At 36.2% G+C, this 24,921-nt stretch overlaps 1 protein-coding gene across 2 annotated transcripts in view; it reads right to left on the bottom strand.

Moving 5' to 3' along the window:
* The window catches only part of ATRNL1 (attractin like 1), a 462,818-nt gene that overhangs the window by 33,451 nt on the left and 404,446 nt on the right, over nt 1-24,921 (bottom strand). For both annotated transcript variants that reach the window (XM_050337075.1, XM_050337064.1), the window contains one exon: nt 18,792-18,906. In XM_050337075.1, the coding sequence (XP_050193032.1) occupies nt 18,792-18,906 (115 nt within the window). The remainder of the gene's footprint in view (nt 1-18,791; nt 18,907-24,921) is intronic.

Raw genomic sequence — 24,921 nt, forward strand, 5'->3', positions numbered from 1 at the left:
TTGCTGCACTAGTGTGAAACATCACAGTTAAAAAAGCTATCTGCTCTAATTTGATCCTGTTTTGGCATTTCAGCTTAAAATGGGGTATTTGACTTTACAACCTTGTCCAACAATGCCTTCTCATTGAGTCAAGGAGAGATCCAGGAAATCAAACTGAGTGCATATGTGAGACTGGATGCTTTTTTTATTCTTGACTAATAGGAATAAAATTGGTTCCAACTGTATCTAGAATGAAACAAACTACAAGTGGACCTGCAAGTTCAATCAGGTTTGTTTCTTCTCATTTCAACCTCACCAGTCTGGGACAAGAAAGAATTATTACATCATGCTCAGAGTTTACAAGAAAGGCACATAACTATGGAGACAAAATCAGCCAGCTCTTTCATTCGTGACTGGTCAGGTCATAAAATGAGCACAACTCATAGCCTTGCTTCCCAAACAAAGAACATGTTTAAGTAAGATTCCAGATAATGATTAGTCTGCTCCTTTTTCTTTAAATAGAGATCTATTCCTCTTCATAAATTGTTTGGCTTGAAGTGCTGAAAATGTTTTGAACAGAAAAAAATGCTTCCTTTTCAAGGTCTGGCAGAACATCATTCCAGTTTGGTAGGAATATGGTATAAGTGGCATCCAAAAGCAAAGATCAGAATGCACTTTGTGAAACACTGCCAGTAAGGTAACACACCCCACCTTCTTTAAGTTTTTCATTTCCTAATAGATGATTTCTTGAGAAATCAATATTCCCTTCTCTTCCATATACTTTGGAGAGTGCTTAGAACTACTTATTTGAAGTTGAGGCTCTTATTCATAACTAACTTTTCAATGGGCCTTTTGTATTAGAACCCAAAAGATATAAATAATACCAAAAAGCAAACAAACCCAACCAACAGTTAAAAGCTCATAAATTCAAGTTATGCTCAGTTCAATCTTATAAATACAAAGCAAGTTGAGTGCTTGGACATGGACCTCCTCTTCAGCTACAGATTATTACCATCTGATTATTATTTGGTGCTCTCTGACATGAATGTGGTTTTTTTTAATTTCATTCTACTAGAAAAATTATCACAAGAACCACAGTAACCCTTACCAACTTTCATATTTACTGGCATTTTCTCCAGGAGCATTAAGGAATAAGTGGAAACAGCTTCCTTCAAAGTAAGAGAGCAGACACATTGATAAGCCCTGCTGGGAAAACCACCAGTGCTGCCAGTGCTCAGCTGAATAAACAAAAGTTTCAGCTCCCAGAGAAAGAAATGCAGCATTAAAATTCAAGCATGCAACTTGATATCAAAAGGGAAATAATCTGGGGAAGTAAAGTGTCTCAACTTTTGCTTCTCAAAAAGAAAATTCATACAGTAGCTATTGCAATTAGGTAGGGAAACTGGAAGACGAGAAGGTAACAACTACTTTTATCAGAAATAACTAAGCAACACAACACAACTTAAAGAAGGCAGACCAGGTACTGGGCTAAAATGGATGTAGTCAAAAAAAGGAACAAATACCAAGAGGAACAGACAGAATCTATTTGTTTTTTTGAAGTTTCTTGTGACCTCTCTAAGATTTTTCTGGTTTAAGGCATTTGTATCACTACAGTGATACAATCCCTCAGGTGGAATGGGTTAGGGAGATGTATCCATAGATACAAGTGTGGTCACAGTGGCATATTTTACTTCTGAAGGAGAAATCTAATGATTTATCTCAGTATATGGTGTATTTGCACCAGCCTGCACTGAGACTGGTGAGCATACATATTGTGATTGGAATTAATATTTTCAAGTATAATTGCTTTGTTAATTTATTGAGACTGTCCATGCTCAGCTTTCATTTATGCTATTTTTGTACCATTGGTGAGTGTGCAAATGAACAAAAATTTTAATGCAATTATAACCATGTTCCATATCTTAACTATGGGAAATATGACTGGAGGGACACTAGAACACCTGAAATAGGCTAGAAAAAACCCTCACAAGTATTCCCATAAAATATGTTTAGAAGATGAGCTTGGGAACTAATTTCATAATTTTCAGGTATCTACATATCCCTCATTCAGTGAAAGCATTGCTTTGATATGGAAACTACCCTTTTCATTTGGATAGACTCACATTAGCATAATTCAGGACTGAGAAGTAGAATGCTGTAAAATATATTATTTTATTGGTAGATGGCAATTTCTCTCCTTCATGGATTTTAAGTTCACTCTGCTGTACTGTGGGGTTTTTTTTTGGCATTTATATGTATCTATAGAAATACACTTAGAACATTTGAGGGTATAAAAGTGTAGAATACATGGAATATGATGACACAGAGCAGGGAACTTGATGAAGTGAAATACTTTCTGTTGACTGTACCTCCTAGAAATTTGTTGTCCTTCTCTCAGTTTCCAACTTGATGAGTAAGTGACAGCTACAGGCTTTGTGTAACAACCAGTCAGCCACTCCAGATTAGCATTTCCATGCTAGCATTTCCATGTTTGAACATTTTGGATAGGCTCTAACGAGGGAATGGCTGTTCAGCGGCCCCAGAGCTGTTGAGTGAGATTTGACAGGGTAATTGCTCCAGCAGAAAGGATGGTGCTGCATCTTCCTTGAGCTTTGTGCAGCACAGTGTCACGATGTCACCTGCCCTTGGCTGATGTGAACTCTCTTTGATAGCTGGGCTGTACTGCCTGGGTGGGACACCCTGTGTCTGTGGTCATGTTTGTCGATTATTACAGTATTCACATTCTAGTGCCTCTGTAGAGATTCATCTGGTTTGGGATAAAAGATCCAACATGTCTTGAATTTTTCATAGGGACTGTCACAGCAGGGAAGAAGTGCAAAGTGGCTTCTCATAAGTGTAGAAATATTACCTATGCTGAAGTTGGCAAAACTAAATCGTATTTAATGGAAAAAAAAGCTATCTTAAAATCTTGACATGGGTTGTGATTGTTCATTTGACTACCTGGAATGTTTTCATGTACCTACCATTAAAGAAGGAACTCAGTAATTTATGATAAAAAATGCAGGAGAATGGTGCCTTCCAAAACTCTTTTTTCATATCACTACTGATCAATGGAGAAAAATCATAGTATCAGGGAAATGGCATTTGAATAAACCTCTAGTTGCCCAATAACAAACAGTGAAAGTTTATTACAGAATTTCTTAGTACTATCCTGATGGAATAAATTATCAGATTATAAAGCTGTATTAGATTCTTAGGGGCCAATATTTATCCCAGAGGTAAGGATTACTTGAATAATTTACAAATTCCCCTGTGAATGAATTATGCATCCTTGTAAGCAAAATGTACATCACAGTTCCTAAATTGCCACGTGCCACTTCTGCTGGGAACTAAGCCACACTTGTTTCCTAAGACAAATTTCTCTTCATTAAAGGGACTTTTTATTGCACCTTGCTACAAAGTGCCACAACCCTGCATGGAGAAATAACTGATCCCTGCTGGCTGACTGTACCAGACATGAATCATTGACTCCACTGTGTATGGAAAGAGATGGACATGTGTGTGGGAAGAAGGAATTAAACCTCAGGGCCAAGATCTCTGCAGGAAATCCTAAAAATAGCCAAAGTTAGGAAGAAGCATGGGGTAAACTTTCTGGTTTCAGTGTCAAGTCACTTAGTAAAATTAAGATTTTGGAAGTAGAAAATCTGAATCAACCACAGCCTTGATTTTCCTATTACTCTATAAATCCTACATATTGCCCAAGTTCAGAATTACAGTGCTACACATCACATACCTCTCATTTTAGGTATGCCAGCCTTTGACCTGTATCAAACATCAGTAATTAACAGTGTAGGAAGGATGGATATTGAGCATATAAAGGGCATATTGTAGAAGGGACTGAAAGATAAAGTGGTATATACAAAACAAAGCAAAACGACAATAAAAAAAAACAAAACAAAACAAAAAGCTTCTGAATGCTTGGTATCTTTTTAGTAAGAATTTGTTTTAAAATATTTGTTTTAGTCCTCCACTCCTGAGCATTCTACCCTCTTGCTGTGCCTGCTTTACATAGGAGGCATCATATAGGGGAATAACACAAAACAATCAGGTATAGAGAACATGACCTTGACCAGCTTGGAGGAACTGGGATTATTTTGAAATAGAGAAAGGTGATAGAGTGTAAACAGAAAAATATAAAATACTGCAGAGAAAAGGAGAGAAGGAAATAATCTTTTTTCCATGCTCATTTTGGGCATGATAAAAAGTAATGGGCTTAAACCATAGCAGAGGAAAGTTAGGTTAACCATTAGGAAAGATTTTCTAACATCACAGCAATGCATGGGGGAAAAAATTTCCTAGGTGAGAAGCAGAAAGTCCATTTTTGTATGCTTTCATGAACAGGTTAGACAAACATCTGCCAGAAATTGTTTACATGCACCTGATACTGCCTTGAACAGGGGAGATGGGAGTAAATGATCTCTAAAAGTCCTTTCCAGCCTTATTTTTTTTATGATTCTGTAATCAACTTTGAAAGGAGCTTGGCATCATTCCTATTGAAAACAATGGGAGTTTGCAGAGTGTTCTGTAATGGCATTCCAGATTTCCTCCAGTACAAACCAAGGTGGAACTGTGCCTTTCAGTGGAAGGAAGTGGGACCTCGAGCTCCAGTATCTGCAAGAAGGGTGGTAATTTATACCTAACTGCATTTGTCCCACTCAGTATCTGGCATTGCCAAGCCCTTTAAAAAGCAGAAGAAATTCGATGCCTCTTTCAGGCCATTCTTCAGATTCTGTTCTGAATTGAAGCTGATGTGTGGCTGATGTTTCTTAGGTGGATGAGTAACTGATTGTAAATGCATCGTTTCACATAAATTAGAGCTTTCTCTACTCTAAATATGTTTCCGAGCAAATACTCTTAAATCATCAGAAAACAGTAAATCAAATGATATATTTTAATTTCAATCTAAGACATCCTTTAAAGCTACACGTAACTCTTTTCCAGTATCAGTCTGAACAATTCTCTGACTCAGCTCAGGATGTGGCTCACTGTGCTGCCAGCCATGGTTTGCTGGTTTCTAAAAACAACCCCATATTATTTTCATTCTCTACACATAAAAACACAAATAAAATTTATTCAAAGGTTATTTCTTCAGTACTGATATTTAAAATGTAATAATTTCAATCTCCAGGAATTGTAAAGACAATTCCATCTGAAGTTCACATTTATACTGTTTCTAGCCTTAAATAGGCTAGAAAAAACCTCACATTTTGTATTTTATGACCAGCATTCCTTTGTTGCTTCTCCAGGAAAAGATGCAGTCTCTTCTTGAATTTAATGTGTTATGCTCTAATAGTTTGTACTGTAACTTGTTACGCTTTTTGCATATTGATACATTTTCAGGTAACCAAAATATCTCTACAAAAAACTTCATTGTGCACTCCCAGCTGCAATATGCTATCAAAGATTCTTTATCTATTTTCCCTTATGATGACTAATCAGTATTTCTCTATTGTGGACAAAGGTTCCTGCATGAGTATATTTGACAGGAATCATTTATCTGCAGGAAGAATAACAGATTAATCTGCACTTCCCTGGGAAAAAAAAACACAAAAACAACAAAAAGGAACAAGAGAGTATCTTATATATTGAGATACTGATCTGAAATTTCGACAACAAATAGTGAAGAAGAGTCCTTATCCTTGACTTGAACTTTTCTGCTGGTGCAATGTAGAGATCTGGAAATTAATGAATGACGTTATGCACTCAACCATGCTATGAATTATTGTTTATATTTTTTTTCTATTACACTTACGACAATGAATCTGAGAACATCTCAAACATTTATTCCTGCTACCTCCTCACAAAGCAGCGTTTCAGTTTCACTGAGAGAATAAACACCATGCATCCACAAACACGTGAATCCGGTAACAGAGCAAGGGCGAACATTTACTCTGGGTACAAATTCCAGCAAGTGCAAGTCCTCACAAGAGTTTTCTTCCCTTTTGATATGACTAACCACAACAAGCCACCTAAAACTTCCATGCTCACCTCTAGTTAGTGAAACCATTTCACTACAGAGCAAATACTGCTGAACCTACCGCTGTGTGAATTTGAGCCGAAGGAGTGAGAGGCAGATACAGCTGCAAACGCACAGGAAGGGGAAGGATTGAGGGGGAATAAACACAAGCCTGAAGCAGTTCTGTACCTGGAAAAGTGTCTCAATGACACTACCAGGGACAAGTCTGAAAGCCTTGAACTGCAGTTATGGGTATCATGCTGGTGTATCACTGGCAGAGGACAAGGATAAGGAAGGTTACCCTTTGATCACTGCAATCCAAGTCTACTGCCTTACAGGCACCAGATATTTTATATCCCACTTACAGTCAAAAGCATTCAAAAGAAGCTGAGGACACTGAATACTTAATAGAAGGTACTTCAAACTGTTTATCATTGAATCATGAATTATAAGTAAATACATATATATATATATAAATAGTACAGATTAAACACAGAATGGGTGAAAAAGGTAGATACATTGTCATTCTAAACTTTCCATGAGTGTGTCATGCTGAGTCACTCTCAACCCTAAATATAGTTTGCCATTGTAATTTTCTTTGTAATCTTTCACTTACACCCTAGCATGTTTTGAGCACTCAAGACAACTTTATTGAAATGAAAGATATCAAGTGACAAGAAGGGTCTTATTTGGCTACTGTTCAGATTCATACTTCCTGCTTAGCAATTTGGAAAATTCACTTAATACTAACATTTTTTCAGATCTAAACATTTTAGAAAGAGTAGGTTTATAAAAAGGGATTCTTTTAGAAGTGATTCACATACAGCTACCAGTTTAAAATGTCCCTCTTTTGGATGTATTATTTTGTCTGCTGTTTTTCCATATTAACTAACTCTCAGTCATTTTCAAGCTCATATTCTCCAGTATGAAAAATATATGCAGTGTAGTGTGTGACTTATTCACATTCACAGGAGCTCAGCTTCATCTCATTTTATATTTCCCTTATCTTCATTGTTTTATATATTAATATATATTATATATTTTTTAAATACCTTTTAAAACAGGTTTCATTGTATGAACCTGCTATTTCTGCCTGCCTAAACTTATCCCTTCTCATTGTTTCTGCAAACCTTTATATTTGCTGTATTTTTTAAGGAAGAACATAAAAATCACTTTCCAACTGCTTTGTTGTTGTTGTTTTAGATATTATTATTTTTTAACTTGGGCAATTGCAGGCAGGAATAGCCTTCATACCAGAGAAACCTGTGTCTCTACTACAGGTAGCACAGAGTGGTGCATCCTGTAGAAATTCTCGAGCAGCTCTGCAGTCAGGCATGATTCACTAGGCTGTACGAGTTCTGACAGCCTTGCTAGTCTCAAACTCATTCCAAAACCAGCATTTGCTGGTTTCTACACTGTTCTTCTTTTCATGTTCCACAAAGATCTAGTCATCTGGATGCACTATTTAGCTGGTCCCATGTGTAGGCACAGTGCCAGACCTGGCTGGCAAAGGGACAGTGCAGAGAGATGCAGAACTCAGCCCCAGTCTTGTACAGACAGTACTGACCTGGATCTACTGTATCCCTACAGGACATGAGCTGATGTGGAGATGTCTCTGAACTATATTCTTTATATCTCTCAGTTCCAAAATTATGAAATAGAACTATGCATAAAAATAAGAGAATTTGAGAATTTGTCATGGTAAAGGAAGATTTGTCCTAACAAGCAACATCCCTTCTCTAACAGCCACGACCTAATTAACGCCCACCCAGAGTTCTCAGCTATCTGTGGGTGCTCTGAGTTAATATCTTTGCTGGGTCCAAACTAGTTTCTTCAGAAGGACATTTCTAGCGATTTCATTGTTATGGGACAGTTATTCCATAACCAGAAAGGATGTGGGCAATAACTGAGTTCACTGTTACTACAAGAAGGAAAGTGCCCCATTAAGATGTATTTCCTCAGTCTGCTATTCAGTTTCACTAACAGAAAATTTTGAACTTTAAACCTTATGTCTTTTCTGCTTACAACAGTAATTGAATGTATAGAGCACAGAGAGAGTTCATTTCCCATCCCTCAACTTAAAATTGTTTTATTACTAATAATATTAGTTCATTTGTGCCCATAAGCTTTAAACCTAGCCTGCTGCAATAGTTGCACAATATTGACTGAAAGGGGTTAGATCAAGTGATTCCAGAAATTGAGCAGCTCCAAACTTTTAAGAGCTACTTTCAAGCAAGAACTGTCCCTATCATGCTTTTAAACTGCTAACAACAGAAAGCCCTGACATCCTTCTGTCAACATTTTCCTGAACCACAAATTGCTCATGCATTAGAAATTCACTTGAAATGGCATAAAAAAAAAAAAGGCTGTGAAGTAAATGTATTCCTGAAGCCTGGGTCTGCAAGCCAGAGTAATTTCAGAAAACATCATACAGGCTGGAAAGACAGCAGATGTAAGGACTGAATTTAACTGTAGATGATAACTCAATTTATTTTCTCTGTAGTCTAGTAACTCAATAAGTCTTTAGCAGTTTTGTAAATAAACAGATGGATGCCATCAAACGCCACAGAATGATAAATCTGATTGGTCTCTGTATAATTTTGGACAGCTTTATCCCAAAAATAGACAGTACAAGCATCTTACCCCGAGAGTGCGATAAAATAAACGTGGGAAGGTAGATTATGGGCAATTGCATTGTTCACATAATGAATGAAACTTTCCATGATGGCAGGACTACGAATCAGGACAGATCTCAACGTAACTCTTTTTAGTCTCAGATTGACTTCTGTTGATTAAAGAAAAAAAAGGTGCTTTTTAAGGAATTCAAAGTTAGAGGAAGGATAAATAGGTGATGGGACCCTTGCTGAAAGATTTAAATCATGTATAACTTTAACTTTGAAAGGTTTATGATTCTAATTTAGCTGTAAGCCATCTGCTCCACAGAGTATGTGTTGACTGAATATAAAACCAGACCACCAGTTTCACATAGGAAGGACTCTTACCATCCAGTGTGTCACTTGCACGGGGATTTGTTCACTTTACCTAATTTTTCAGCTCTGACTAGACATCTGTTGAATCCTCAAAGTTTAACAGCACAAAATTAAAAAAGATGCTCTGTTAGGTTAAGGTGTACATTCACATGGGCTGAATGCAGACAAGACAGGCCCTATTACTGCCTTTGAGTAAGAAACACTTGGTCTTTGTGTTAATATCAAGAGCAGTAGAACAAAATGCTGCTTTATAGCATTATCTGATCATCAAGTTTCCATTTGTGTAAAATAAATCATACTACTGAAAGGGTTTTTTTTATGACATTTCTATTAAAAACAACTTAAGTATTGTATAACCTCTCTCAGCAAAACTCTCAACTGAGAACTTCACGTTTGTTAGCTGCCTTTATGATTTTTTTATTTCTTTTTCTTTCCTTTGTTGACATCTGTATCATTCATGTCAAAAGAAGAAAAGCAAGCTGTGATTTCTTTCAAATAGGGAAAGCTTGCAAAGCCTTGCAAAGTGCCTAAGGGTCTGCCTGGAAGACAATGAAAGTTGAAGATCTAAGTTTACAGAACATTTTCTTCTTCCCATTTATGAATTATTTTTCTACATCCTATCAATTTTGCTCTGAGTTTCCTAAGCCTGATAATCCTCTGCCTTCTTTATCACAGAATAGGCAAAAGAAAAAAACAACAACAACAAAAAACCCAAACACATCCAGTAATACAAGTATAGGATTTCAAAACCTAGAAAAGGAAATAAGTCCAAGTTCTGTAAACTACCATTTTAGAGGAAGTGATTATGGTGAGGATATGAGAGCTCCGAGTAGGAAGAAGCAAAAAATAAAGGAGCAGCAGTTCCCCACCCCTCCACAGGGAGCCCACTGAGGGATCCTGAGGCTGTCCCTGCCATTTGGCAAGGTCCTGGCTACCATAAATCTTGCCCAGACCCTCGAAAGGACAAATCACTGCTAGAAAACTATCCCTTTCTACATCAACAGCAAAGTACATTCTGCAGTACATTCATCAAGAAAAATTCTTGACTCCTCCCTGTTTTCCAAAAAATCCATTATAACCATGCTACATGGGAGCCAAAGAACTTCTAAAGAAAGGAGCCTGTGCACCTTTTTAAATTCAGAAAGCCTATGAAAATGGCTAAAAAGCATCAAGAAACAAAGGAGGCTGTGTTTTAGAGGCAAAGAAATGTAAGAGCCAAGTAAGAATTGCCAAAAGTCAAGACGAGTTAGACTTTGCAAACTTTCAGTAAAACAAGTGTCTAAGGATTTTCACTGTATATAACTAAGAGACCAAAAAAGGAAAGAGTCATTATGTAGAAAGAATGAAGCAGAGATCAGGTATTTTCTAGATATTGTCCCAGGAATGAATTATTTGATGGTTTTCAAGGAGGGAGATAATGTTTATCAAAGACTGTACCATCAATATGGATAATGGAATGAGGATGTGGAAACAGAAGAAACAGAAGTTTTATGCAATGACATTAGAGTAATCAGAACACTAATTCTGTAAGAGTACAAGAAAACAAAGGCTGGTAACAGGGAAATCTAATAATCTATCCTGTCAAATGCATACAAATTGAGAACAGTAACTGCTGTTTATGTCAAACTAAATATTGCCTAGATTCAAGGAAAAAATTATTTAGTTGCTTACTGGTCTATTAATCAGACTCAGCTATGTGATACTTTGGAAGAAAGAATAATTAAAGGGAGGTAAATGGAAAACAGGTCAAAATGCACCAACATTTCATTAAAGTTTGTGCCAGAACCACCTGATAGTTTTATACAATAAATTAACTGATTTTCTGGGTAAGAACATGGAGAATATTTTCTAGATTTCCTGAATCTTTTACTGTAAGAAATTATCAACAGATAAGTTATCAAAAAATGAGAGTTTAGTAAAGGAGCTATGGAGACTGGATAATGGCAGAGGAGAAGAAAGAAGGAGAGAAAACAAAGAGTAGTTTTAAAGAGAAAAAAGGCTGCTAAAGGTAGATCACAGAAACAAGAATGAATCTTTTTACCAGTCATTTTTGTTATTTATTAAAGAGCTTGGTATTAAAGTAGGAGTGAGCTGCTGAAATTCAATCATGACAAACATCTCTATGTACCATCAATACAGAGAAGTCATAGAATATAATCCAGAAAGAGATGCATGACCTAAAGAACTTGAGGAATGTACATGCACTCAGCAAAATTCAAAGCCACGTATTTTGGGAACAAGCAGAAACTTACACTCTAAAAATTTACTGCTTGAGGAAGAAAATAAGGGCAGGGATGTAAGAAGCTGGCCACAGAAATACCAAGTTAGAAGGGGAGGAAATTGTTTTAAAAAAGTAAATGTTAAAAGCAACAAAGTGTTAATGCCATTGGGCAATGCCAGATGGGCCTTCACATGGCACTCTGAGTACAACCTGGTCATGCAAGGTAAAAAGTGATGAACTGGGGCTGAAACTGGGACAGTGCTACAAAGGTGCTCAGAAGACTGAAGGTCTGTTTAAAGCAGACCTCATTTGCCTTGGCAAAATAAAAGCGGAGAAGAGATACAATTGCTGTGTTAAAACATTGTGGATGATGGATGAAAATAGAATAACCCCCAAGTTCAGCTCGTGGTGAGCAGGCAGGTATGGCTGAAAGATGGTGTTTCCTTCCAGGTTAGAGCCTTTGATTTGAAAGTTTGGGTTGTAGTGTGTCTGTTCTTGGACAGAAGCTTAGGATCATGAGCATTCATCACTGCTTCTCTATTCCCTATGACAATAGGGGAGAATAAACCACCGAACTGTCACCTGGATGCAACCTGAAAATAGCTCAGACAATCTTCACAAACAGTGGAAGAGATGGACACGATTGTACTTACACTTCCCAGTGTTTAGATTTTAAACCCTCTTCAGACATTCTTTCAGTTCTGTTTATGCAACTAAAGCTGCAAAAACCCCCAGAAGAAAAAGAAAAGGTATTTCTAATACTCTGGAGAAACAGTGACAAGTTTTATTTTGAACACTGAATAACTAGTTGTCAGAGAACTGTTCACAGTACTTAACAGTTTTTGTTAATATGCCTCATTTTATTGAGTCCCTCTTTGGCAGGAAATCCAGTGATAAAGTTGTAAAATAACCATCTCTACTGCCTCTATTCTCCTGCTCTCTTTTTTTAATTTTTTTTTTTTTTTAATTATTATTCTTTTCAGCTGATAGCTCCACAGTATGCAGTTTCCTGTCCAAACAATAAGTTGCTTTTGCCAAAGTGTGTGGAAGACACATTGCTAATATTATACTGCCTGTTGTTTGTATTAAAGCATTTATGTTGTTCTCAAGTAAATTTAAAGGAATCAAGGTTCTATGGCTAGAATAATGTAAAAACTAATTCTTTATAAAACCACCTAAAATTCTGCAAAACACCAGACAAAATCAATACCTACATCATTCTTCATAACTTACAAGGCTTCTTGTGCTAAGAACCTCAGTGCTTTTCAGGTAGGTATTACCCTGAAGGTTCTGAAAGTAATTGCTTTGGGTTTGGGCTGGAGGAGGGCTAGTGGTGACTACTGGGCCTTATTACCTGCTTTGTTTTTGCCATTGCCATAAATATTTTTTTAAGTAATCACTGGCACCATCTGCCACTTACCACTGTGTTCTTTTCACAGAGTCAATACTATAAACACAGTCTGCTCCCTCATCTGATGCAGTGCAGAAGGATGGGATTAGGCAGAAAATAGTCACTCCAAAAATAGGCCTTATTACTTAAAAGAAAGCAACTCCTTCGGTAAAATAATCTTCAAAACAGAGGATTCCAGTTTACATCAAGCCTTAGAGCTGTTTTGTTAAGTTAACTGAAAAGAACTCCAGATTTTACGTCTTGAGAGACCATGGCAATTGACAAACCAGTCTCTCGGTGTCAATAAGTTGAAGTTACTGCTTAATATACAAATTAGTAATTTAGTTTTAGTCATTAAAACTCTTACAAAGACCATTTTGATTTTCTCACACAGTGTTAACTTTTTCTATATTTTGAACCTTTAACTGGCAGCGTGCTGGTAACTAATACGAGAAGTATCCCTCAGTGCAATTACTAAAATTACATTTCTATACAAAATGTTCTAGTCGTACCTTAGGTTAGAGAGAAAGATTAAACTCAGTCTTCACACAGTCTAAACGGTAAAGGTAAACTCAAAAAAATTTCTGTTCCTCACTGAGTCTTTTAAAATAATCCACCTTATGTGTAGAGCTTTTGGTCTAATGAATATGACTGTGCACCTTTGCATAATAACTAAAATGCCTGGCTCAGCCCTGTATTTTAACACAAATACTAGACATCCACATTAGTCTTGAGTGATACATAGTTTAACTTATTTCCAGCTGCATGTTGGCACTTCAGAGAAAATTAACAGAATTGAGTTTTTTGGGGTTTTTTTTGAGTGGTCCTTAGCAAATCACAGAATCCTAGAATCAACCAGGGTGGAAAAGATCTCAAGGCTCTGAAGTTCACCCTTGACTCTTCAGCCCAACTGCTGCTGTGAGGCAGGAGCTTTTCAGTCTGCATATGGATGTACTTGTTAGTGCAGAATCAGATTGAGATGTTTATTATCTTGTCTTTTCCCTTTGAGTACATGAGAAATGTTAGAACCCTCAACATGTATACACAGCCCCTTAACAATGTGTACTCCATACACCACACCCTACAATTAACTTTGTATTCTGTTATTAACTTTTTCATCAATTTTACCTGTATTTTCACAACTTTTAATATTCTGTAAATACCCTCCAACATGAAAAAAAACCCATAAGAGATTCAACCATCTTCTGTATGTCTTAATTACAGTATATTTTCATCTACCTCTTTTACTTTTCTTTTTCTAGAACAAAATCTATACTCACCTCTGTAGCACCATTGACTTTTTAAAGTTATTTTGCAAGTATGAAAGGACTGAGCAAGGAATGTGTTTGTAGCAGGTAGAAATTCATAGGACTTACATGCCCCGATGTATATCTGCAATTAGTTCACTGCATACTGACATAGGTACACACATGAACCCATTCTACATATGAAAAACATAACCTATGGTTTTGTTTCCAAAGATCATAAGAAATTGAGCAACATAAGTAAATAAAATATAAAAACTAGCAGTTAATTCATATTTATTAATGTGCCTCTTATCGTATGCATTAGCTTTTTTATATTTTAATCAGAGAAAATTATAAACAAAATCAAGAAAGCCTTGTTACTGTTTTCATCCAGAGCTAATTGTCTTGTAGAACACTTAATGAGTTGTTATTCATTATGATGGTGAGTACAGGGAAGGCAGACGGCATGGTAGTTTTATTGATTCTGTGATCCTACTGGAGCTTGCTGATTAAATAGGATTGAACACCACGGATAATGTGGCCAGAACTACATGAAATTCTGGTTTGAGTCAAGGATATCAGACAGAAAGTTTCAGATAGCACTGCTGGAGAGGCCTGGGCAACAAATAGATTTTGCCATCTTAATTTATACTTACAGCAACAGAAAACTGCATGCAGTCTTCTATTTTAATTTCCACTTAATTTCCAAGTGTTATTTTACCTATTAAGTTAGATTCACCTCACCTAGTCATGGCCATATAGATGTTAGATATCCACTGAGGTTTAATAGAGAGACACATAAATGCAGACCTGCAGAGACCATTCAGCTCACTGCCTTAATAGGGAAGCTGCATTACTGCGTGTTCTACCTTCTCTGTAGATAAGAAAATGCCGCTGTGTGAAAGTAACATAACCTGTAAATAACTCAGAAATTACACTCCTTGATTCTGAATTATTTTGAAATGCTTTAATATTCTCATTTCCCTTTGTGCTTTATGGCATTTAGTGGCCTTATCCAACAACGATGCAAACATTATTTTGTAAACTTATTGTACAATAACTCGATACCTCAAAGCAAGGGATTTACTTGGCTTTAGTAGTAACAACGACAGGATCACAGTTCTTTTAATAGAATTTATCACATTACCAAACTATTCTTTCTGTATTGCCCAATATATCACCAAAACTGCATGAAAACCTTGAAGGAGTTATTCTTGGCCCTTCTACTACTGGTAAATCATTGGCATCTTTTTCTGCATTACTTTATATATTATAATTTTTTTTCAGTCTAACTTGTTTTGTTCAATACCCTGTGCAATGTATAATTTAATTCTTTCTAGAGATCTGGTTGCAACTGCTCTCATTATTAGATCTGCTTTGATATTAAGAAGAGTATAAGCTATTTAAAGCATGGGGTCAGACACTACAGCAATAAATGACAAGCTCTAGCTTCAAATCTATCATAAAACTTGTCACATGTGCACTACACTGATGCATTCATATTGATACAGACATGAATTGTACAGACAATTGCTATATTTTTGAACCTTTTAATTTTGATCTGATTACAAAGGTACCATGCTGTCAATGAGACAATTGAAGAACGAAGAAACCACAGGTTCTATCACTCAACCCAAACTTGAGAAATTTAACGTCTTTAATAGTTTTCATTGATCATTTTAATTTATACTTCGGTTTTAATTTCTGCCTTTATCAAAGTCAAATTTCATTTAAAACCAGTTGGTACTCCAGAGAAGTATAAATGAATTGTTAGCTTATACCTAAAAGAAAATGTAAGGCCTACTGTTCAACATCTAACCTACTATGATGACTTTCCAGACATTCAGGGTGTTTAATTCTACAAGTTGTTCCTTCATTGAAAAAGTCTCTTTTAAAAACATGAGTCACAATGAATAGCATTTCTCTTTCGCAATAAATTTATTTTTATCAATATTTTGATTAAATCTGTGTGACCAATCTGTATAAAATCTATCTAAAAATCACAGATTAATTTTAAGTGGTTTAACCGTGTCAACCAAGCTGTTACGTGCATACTTCTAGAATTAGCACTTAGAGCTAAACAATGCTGTTGACAGTCTGAAAAGCTCTGAATATTTTCTGCAGGAAGTAGGGAACACATAGATTTCCACTGGGACATATGGTCTCTGCTAGAGAAGTTTTTGCTGTGCATAGCCTTTGGCCAAAGCCCACCATCTGTAGCTTCAACTTTTCTTCCAGCTGCTGATAAAGGTGAAGCATAGAACATATGCTGCAGAAAGAGCAACCTTTACATTAGGGTTTTTTTTTTTCTTTGGGGGGTTTATAGTTTGGTTGTTTTCTTTTTTAATATTCAGAGACGCTTTTCAACAAAATATTTGTTGATATAAAACTTGGAAAAGTAAAACTCAGATTCAGAACTTGAAACAATTAGGGATACAACTAGCAGCTCCAGTGGCGCATAGATTAGCTATTTGTGCAAAGAATTTGCTTTCTTGATTTTGGAAAAAATGGGATGCAAAACAGTAGCACTACAGGCATTCCCTTCTTCTGTTTCAGACATTTGCATGGAAGAAATGAAACCCACAGTCTCTCATTGTGAACTGAGAATCAGTATCATTGACGTATCATTTAAACAAAAATGCTTGACACACTGTCAGCTTTATCCTTGAATGATCCCAATGAGCTTGAAAATGGTTATATGCAAGTAATAGAGGATTCTAATATTGGTATGACATAATTACTGAACACACTACTTCCATCCACCTGAATATCATCGTTTCCATCTAGCTTAGGTCATGGGGGAAACCAACTGCACAGCAAACGTGCTGTGCAGCACGAAGTTTCCACATCATTTCCAAAAACTTGGCAGTGTTCACAGCATCTGCTCCCAGGAAGCCCAGGAAAGAAGCAGCAGGTAGTGCTGCAGGACAGGAATGAAGTGAATCAGCTACAGGTATGCCAACAAACTTGCATAACAGCTACTGCCTCATCTACGCACGGTTACAGATAGAGAAAGCAGTCCACGAGTACCAAAATTCATTACTCCCAGATAAAAATGATTATAGCAATGTAATCTAAGACACTCTAATGGTTGAATTGGCATGGCTGCACACCTCAAGCATTTCTATTTGTTTTTGACCCTGAACAAAGTGAAAGTTGTGGGACTAAAACATTTATATGTTTTTAAACACTAAGTAGCTGACAAATACCATAATAATAAAAGGAGGAATAGCATTCCAAGCATATGCCTGCAAAGCTGATGGAAGGTAAAGCAATTAGAAGACAGAGTAGAATAGGAGAACATAACACATGTAAAAAATAGGTGTGTTCTTACATAGATGGAGAAACATTCAGAGTTACACATCTGATGTGTTGTTGAACCCAAGTCTTGTTTCAAAACCTTACATGATTTACACACAGCAAAGAATAGCAATTACTTTTAAAGAACTCCTTTATATGGTAAATAGAAGCTGATTGTGAAAAAAGTAGATGAATACACTTTTACTACCAAGATGCACGTCATAGGTAAATTTGAAAACAGCAAAAACACCTCCTCCAAAACCATTTTAATCTCCAATTTCAACAATTACTTTTAATTTCCTTTCATAATGTTTTTTCTTGTTGCAAGACTATAAACACCTTCATTTCCTTAAAACATGAACAGGGAATAGGCTAAATATCCTTCCTCTCTCATTGCTCTCTTCAGAACGCTTATATTTATATATTTCTTCCAGGAAATGTATTTGACAAAGCACCAGCAACACTTTTATTTTCATAGCACTTCCAAAAATGATACTCCGAGCCATAAACAGCATTTTAAGAACTAAGTCCTCATCTTAGAACTCAGGGGAAAAAAAATATATAACACCCTTCCCCCTCAAAAAATGAACTAAACCCCCCAAATAAATAACAGATAGTGATCAGGCCAAAAGAAGAAGAACACCCAGCTGAGCTTATTTCCAACACAAGTCAACTGAGTTTGCCCTCATCATTACTCAATACTTTTTAATCTCTTAAATGGATTTTTGAAGGTTAAAAGGATATCTTTTTGGCTCTTAATGATAAAAGTTAGCCTGAAAGCATATTTTCTGGTTTATAGGAGCATTTTGGGCACATACCATGCAGTTTACTATCCCTTACAAAGTTGTTCATTCCAACAACAGTTCCAGTGAATTCTGAAATAGTAAACTGGTCACATATGCAGTGTCACATCACTGTCTACACTTTTTTTGTCATGGTTGCTTTGTATCATATAATTGTTGGCAGTTATTTAAAGGATTTAAAAGGTGTATTTAGGTACCTCCTGTTTGGGAAGTATTTTATGAGAATGGTTTTGTACAATGATCTAGAATAGATCATGTAAGGTAAGTTACCACAAGAAGTGCTTCCAGATAATGCAAGTGGTGCCTTAAAACGAGGTGGGATCATTTCCAAAGTGAACACCTCCCTAATGAAGCATTCACTCACACAGTTCCAGGTTTTATCTGACAGACATTCTGGGAAATAGTAATATTCTAATTGTGTCCTGGACAGCAAAGTGTTGGGATTCACTGTGAAAACTAGACTGCAATATCAGCTTCTAGATTTCAATGGCAGCTTGAACTGGGAATACTCACTGATATTCCTTATTCAGCCTCATGTATAGCTTGAACTGAAGCCATAGAAGGGACAGCATAGGAAATTTTTTTACCCTGAGAGACAATGCTGGAGCATATCAACATGCACAGATATTGTTTCTGAAGTCCTAATGAGATGTGCCACTGTACACCAGCCTAGTTTAATCAAGGACCTCTTCATTGTGATGCAACAACAAATTCCAAACCAAAATTCCTGCATTAAACCTCGGCGCTACACTTAACATCAGCTTGACTGAGCAGCTCCTTGTATCCATCCCCCGTGTCATTATTTTGGATCTGTGTGGGTGGGTTTGCCCAAGCAGAAGGTGCTGAACAAAGACAGACACAACACTCACCCACACAAGTCTTACCTGACTGACCAGGCGGGGGGACTCCTGATGGTCCTCTGGGAAGACACAAAAACACCGTCAGGACTGCAGCTCTGTTTCCTGAACATGGCTCAATGGCAATAGGTTTAGGAGCACCCTGAAAAAGGAACATAATTGCTGTAACATCTGAGATTTCCATTCCATTTTTACTTGCACATCTTTAATTTATTTTAAGTTTCAGTGTAACAGTAGGAAGATATTTTTCCCCAATTAGTTCTTTGCATTTAAACAGATTGTCCTAACCCTGATAATTGATTTAAAAATGGGCTCTAACAGCCCACGCTGCAGATCTAAGCAAACAGAAAAAAATTAAAAGATCATAAAGACAACAAAATTATACTGATTTTTATAGTTCGATAAATGTAGTATTATCAACTTAAATCTTAGAAAACAGCAAAACCTTTTGATATACACACTGGTATCTGAGAGGATCGCAGTTCCCCTTATTCTATTAAGAAGTATCCATGTGAAAGAACTGTGCTTCAACAGCATCCATTACTGCCTAATACCAAAACTATAAAATGAGAGCAAATCTATATTATACACTGATAGTTAGACACAGCCAATCCCTCTTGAGATTCCCAGACCAGTAATTCTGCCTTCTCTCTGCCCCTCCTGGTAAACAAATGATTTCTTGAAGGCAGGACCTTCCAGACATTTTTTTTTTTTTTGCATATGCAGAAAATAGGTGCAGTGTTACCATATTTACATATAAACTCTCTGAAAATGTTGCCTGTGTGATTATCACCTTACTTTATCTCATATAAAGCTATGATAGTAGTGTTTGTGCTGGCAGGGGGTTTGTGCTGTTTCACAACTCTCATTAACTGTATAGATCGTTTAATTTGCAGTTAGCTTTCAACCAAATGGGTTCTGCCATATTGTTCTCAATTTACCAAGACTGAGGATAGTAGGAGCTGGAAAAGAAAACAAAGCAGTCTACAAAGCTATAGAATAATAAATTTCTAATATGACGATTTACAGTGTTTCCAAATTTACATGCTTCCATATTTTGTGCTCTTTAAGAGATAGGCATTTCACTTTTGAGAGCTTAAATGTTTAGTCAAGCACTAAAGATATTTCTAAAAACATTGGGTCAAAATCAGTAAGGGTATTTCTTTCTTTTTTTTGTTTGTAATTTTTTAAAATGTCTGTCATGTACCAAGGCAAAATAGGAGTTTGACGTTTTGATTCAAAATTCAAAGCCATAAAACTTTCTATTTACATACAAAATGCAATGTATACATAAATGTCAACAGATTCAAGCATTCTAAGAAAAAAATGATAGCTTAGCCAAGCTAAATACACTGCAAAGTGCTAGATATAAGGAAAACAAAGACACTTCCATCATGTAAAGAGATTATAATTTTCTGTTTTTCTGCCTCCAAGTAACCAACATTTATTACTGCTCAGTGAAGATAAGGAAACAGCAATAAATGGAAAAATAGATAAATATACGTTTTTTTTTTTTTTTTTTTTAACTTCATGGTCATATTTAAAAGGCATTTCTGTAGACTGATTTGAGGCCATAGCATTAAAATATCTTGGGTGAGGAATGTCATCTAATTTAGAATTGCCATGACATAATGACTGACAACTTAAATTCACTAAAACCTTTACCAAATGATGAATTGGAAAAGTAAAACCCCAAAAGCTTCAGCAGAAAAAACCCAACCCAGCTTTTGAAAAATCAACATAAGGAATGTGTTGTAAGCTGAGTGCACTGTATTTGTACCATTTAATAATAACTTTTTTTTGTAACTTATTGGCTCAATGAAAGCCAAAGGAACAGACATGGAGAACAGATTCTGAACTTGTGTAAGCTGCTGTATATCTCTTGACTTCCACAGACTTATTATCAGCAAAACATCTAGACAGGCACTGCTGGATGATATGATTCTAAAAACAATGCAGAAATGGGAGGAAACAGGTTAAGAACCTTACTAATATTAGCAGCATTGATTTCACATGCACAAAAGTAGCACCAGTGGATTACTGGAAAAGAAAAGCCCTCTTCCACTCTACACATCTGAATCCTTATACAGCATTTACAATTAAAATAGTTGGTATTACTAATGCAAGCAATAGAGCATTTAAGTCATCTTTCCTGATTTGTCACAACAGAAAATCAAATAACATGATTCCTTTCTATTTGAAAGGGCAGAGAAAATGAAATCTTCATTTTGAAATGTAATTCAGAAGAGAATTTACACAAACACACAGCTGAAAGGAACAAATTTACCATTATATCTTTTAATTTGTGAATAATTACTTTATTATAAATCCAAATGATGATATTTTCTTTTGCTGTGGAATATAAAACCTTTGATTAACAGGTCCCATCCTTTTCTGTTTGAAGTTTATATTAATGGTTTTCAAAACACAATTGCAGGAAATGACTTCTGATAAATATTTTTCAGAGGACTTCATCCCAACATAAAATACAGTAAGAATGTTGTGCTTATTTGTTCTTTATAGAACATTGTGACTGAAAAAGCAGATGTCTTATCATACCTCACATCATTCAGGTTTGCTAGCAGAAAACCACAGTAGCATAGAGCACATGATAATAATTTAGATACCCTAAGGTCTGTCAGTTGTTTAAAGATAAATACATAATCATGAATCAAAGTTATTTCACAGTGACATAACATGTTCTCTGAAATGTGCCATTTATCATGCATTTTCCACGGGTTTTTTGGAAGAGATAAGGCACAAGTTTGTTTGCCCAAAGCACTAAGCTACCATGATTTACTTGCTAGAATTATCTTTTTTTTTTTTTTCCCCTTGAACAGAAAGTGACTTATGTGTTTTGCCAAGAAGCTCAAATGACAATTGCAAACTTTTACTCCTGTATTCCCTTTCTTACACCCACTATGACAGAAAGAGGTATGTCAGTTGGGAAGGTGAAAAAGACAGTGGAAGAAAACTTTTCAGTTTTTGAAGGAATAAAAGGGTGAAAGAACATATATTAGTGTTGTTGGAGAGAAAATAAGAGTAACTCAGTGTATATAGAAAGGAGTAATAAATGGATAAGGTGGGGATTAAAAGAGAGAATAATTAAAAAAGAAAGAGATAAGGTTTCATCCACACGTTTAGGTGTGTAGTCGTGCATTTATTTACAGAAAATAAGTGTCAGGAGTAATCTTCTCTGGGCCCTAGATTTTTATTAGGGAAAAGGTCCTACATTCTTCAAGTCTTTTTCTGAAAATCCTAAAAAGACCTAGACAAAGTCCTGCTAGGTGATTTTATGAGGAAATACTGAGCTTCGGGAAGAATCCTTTGGACTCACTTATTTTTTCCCTACACAAAGGAGAGATGACAACATTACCATTACTGGCACAAAACCACATTACTATGTATGCCACATTCATACCTGTATCATAAAACCCCAGCAAATCTTGCATTATTGTATTTGGCTGTTTAGGAATAACAGAGTTGAGCAGCTTTAAGAGTGCAGACCCAGAAGAAGCTGGGAATTCTGTCTCCCTTGGCAGGTAGGACAGGCAACAGAAAGCAGTGGCCTGAAGAGGTGAGAAGAGCAGCAGAACACAACAATGACTCAGGGGATATTCAGGGAGCTGCTCTAAGTGTTCAGTGTCTCCTTGGGCAAAATGCACTGAATCTTTAGCATCAATTTGTATCTATGAAAATATTTCATACTGTGAATACAGGAAGATGAAAAGTGTAAAGTGTTTTGGCTCTATCTGTGTTCCAAGAAGTAGTGCCTCTCAGAAGTGCTATAAAACTTCTGATTTTCAGTACTAAGTAACATCCCTCTATATATTTTTTTTTCAATGTTCTAAGTTAGGTGCATCCAATTTTTAAAAGTGCATTATTATACTGTAAGACAAATAGTTCATGTAAGACTCAATGGCTCCAAACTCATGCCAAAAAAGCAATTAGAAAATTGAATCGAGGAATTAAGGATTAATGTGAGCATGTTACACCTGTCAGAAGTAATAAGTATTTTGACAAGAACAGAATGAAGTCTGACAGTGTGCACAAATACAGATCTGATATATAAATCAAGTATTAAAATGCAAATAACTACGCATTAATCACTGTAATGTTTCCTAACGAAAATGGTCTTAGTACTACTTACAAGAATTCATTATAAATAAAACTTCATCTCCTTAAAAAACAGCTCAATTTTTACTTTTTGTTTTAAAACTAAATTATATCTATTTAAATTTAGTCTTTAATTGTATTATTAAAACAGCATTAATCTCATGAATTCCACAGAAACTAAGCTAGATGACTTGGCAAATAAACAATCAAATCTGTTGTTGTGCCAGGATTAGTACTAGACTCAGAATGTAAACAGCTGCTTTCTGGAGTTCAATGTGCAACACTTCAGAGGGAGGAAAAAAGAAAGGAAACAAGACTGTGGTCTCTGAAGAGGTGAGAGTATTCACATCTTGAGTATCTAAGTTGGATTTTGGTCAGATTCAGATGCCTCTATCTTGCATCTTCAGATGCAAACTCAAAAGCCTCAAAACCCTGTTAATCTTATTATCAGTATTAAAACCTTCCCAACAGGTGAAGGTCTCCTCTACCTGCCAGGCACATTCTGGTCTCTTCTACATCCACTCAGGATTCACTGGCAGCTGCCCCAGATGTAGAGCTCAATCTAGGTAGTTGTTTTCAAAACATCCCTATCAAATTAGGATTTTACAATACAGTTGTGACCACTTTCCTTTAAAACACAGTTGAAAGCAAAGATTAATTAACTCTGTTCTCTTTGGTAAGAGGACAAATCCTTGTTATCCTATTCTGCTTTTACTAAGTGTGTGTTTACGGTGCAATACTCTGACTTTTAATTGAAGATGAAGGGTCAAATGCTGTGATTCCTCTGACCACTTTCAGATCTTTTTTCATGGTCATTTGCCGAGAGAATCAAACACAGCAGTAACATCAGAGGAAAGAAGAAATGCTGTCTGCCCCTCCCAGCAGAAACCCACCATTTTCCCAGCACCTGCTGCTGCCCTAAGAAGAACCTGACACTTCCAGAGTGCTGAAACTAAGACAGAAACAAAGACTGCCATCAGTACTGCTGTTTTCATAGACTATCAGTGCTACACTGCTTTACTATTCTAAGTGTTGGGTGAACTAATGAATTAATGCTCATTAACATACTTTTGAGTATGAGCTTCCCACCCACCCAGAAGTTTTGACAATTTTCTCCACAGATTTATTCAATGAGTAATGAGCCTTAATGACAGTGCAACACAAAAAGACAACTTTCACAAAACATCTTTTGTGTGCCAGGAGAAACACATTTCAGGAAACACTGCAACAGAATAAATAAGCAAGGCTGGAGTACTGAACATTGCTTTGTGGCTGGCACAGGAAACACCAGTTTTTCATATGACCCTAGGGTTTTACCGAAATTCTAAGCATCTACTGAAGATTTTCATTTAATACTTCCCATAAAGTTCCTCTCTTACAATTAGTGAGAGGAAAGCTTCACCTCATTTAAACCTGCAAAGGACGGTGCTCAGCACTTTCTGCAGGGTTTCTACACTGCGCCTTCTTTTGCCTGAGGATTTCTCAGTGATTTCTAACTTTGGTTAATGAGGTCCCACTAACCTGTGTGAGGTACACGACCACATCGCCTACAGCAGTAAGAGCTGGTGAATGTTTAGGCATATCTCTTAATTCCTCTAACTATACTGAAAGAGACTTGGTGTAACTGCCTTGCTTCTGTGACCAGGACATCCAGCTATGCTGATTTACCTGGAGGACTCTACCAGCTCTACTTAACAATGAATAAGTCTTCCTGGAATATTTCGATCATGTCTAACAGAGCGGAGATCAACCGGCTTATTGATAGTAAAATGCAACCCGACCGAAATTATACTAACAGTTCTTATTAGATAGGTTTTTAACAGTGAATTATCTTTCCATTGTACTTCTGCCCCACTGTTTTTCATAATATAAATCATTAATTTCCTTGTTTCAAAATGGAAATGGAAATCTTACAATATATTGGAACATTATTTTTCAGAAGAAAAACAGTGGAAATGAACAATAAATAGAATACATTATGATTACTAAGCTGTGATTATGGCCCCAGTGCACAAATCACATTGTTATGCTTCCATTTATT

The sequence above is a fragment of the Myiozetetes cayanensis genome, unplaced genomic scaffold, assembly GCF_022539395.1.
Source record: "Myiozetetes cayanensis isolate MyiCay16 unplaced genomic scaffold, myiCay2020 scf10, whole genome shotgun sequence".
Taxonomy (NCBI): Eukaryota; Metazoa; Chordata; class Aves; order Passeriformes; family Tyrannidae; genus Myiozetetes; species Myiozetetes cayanensis.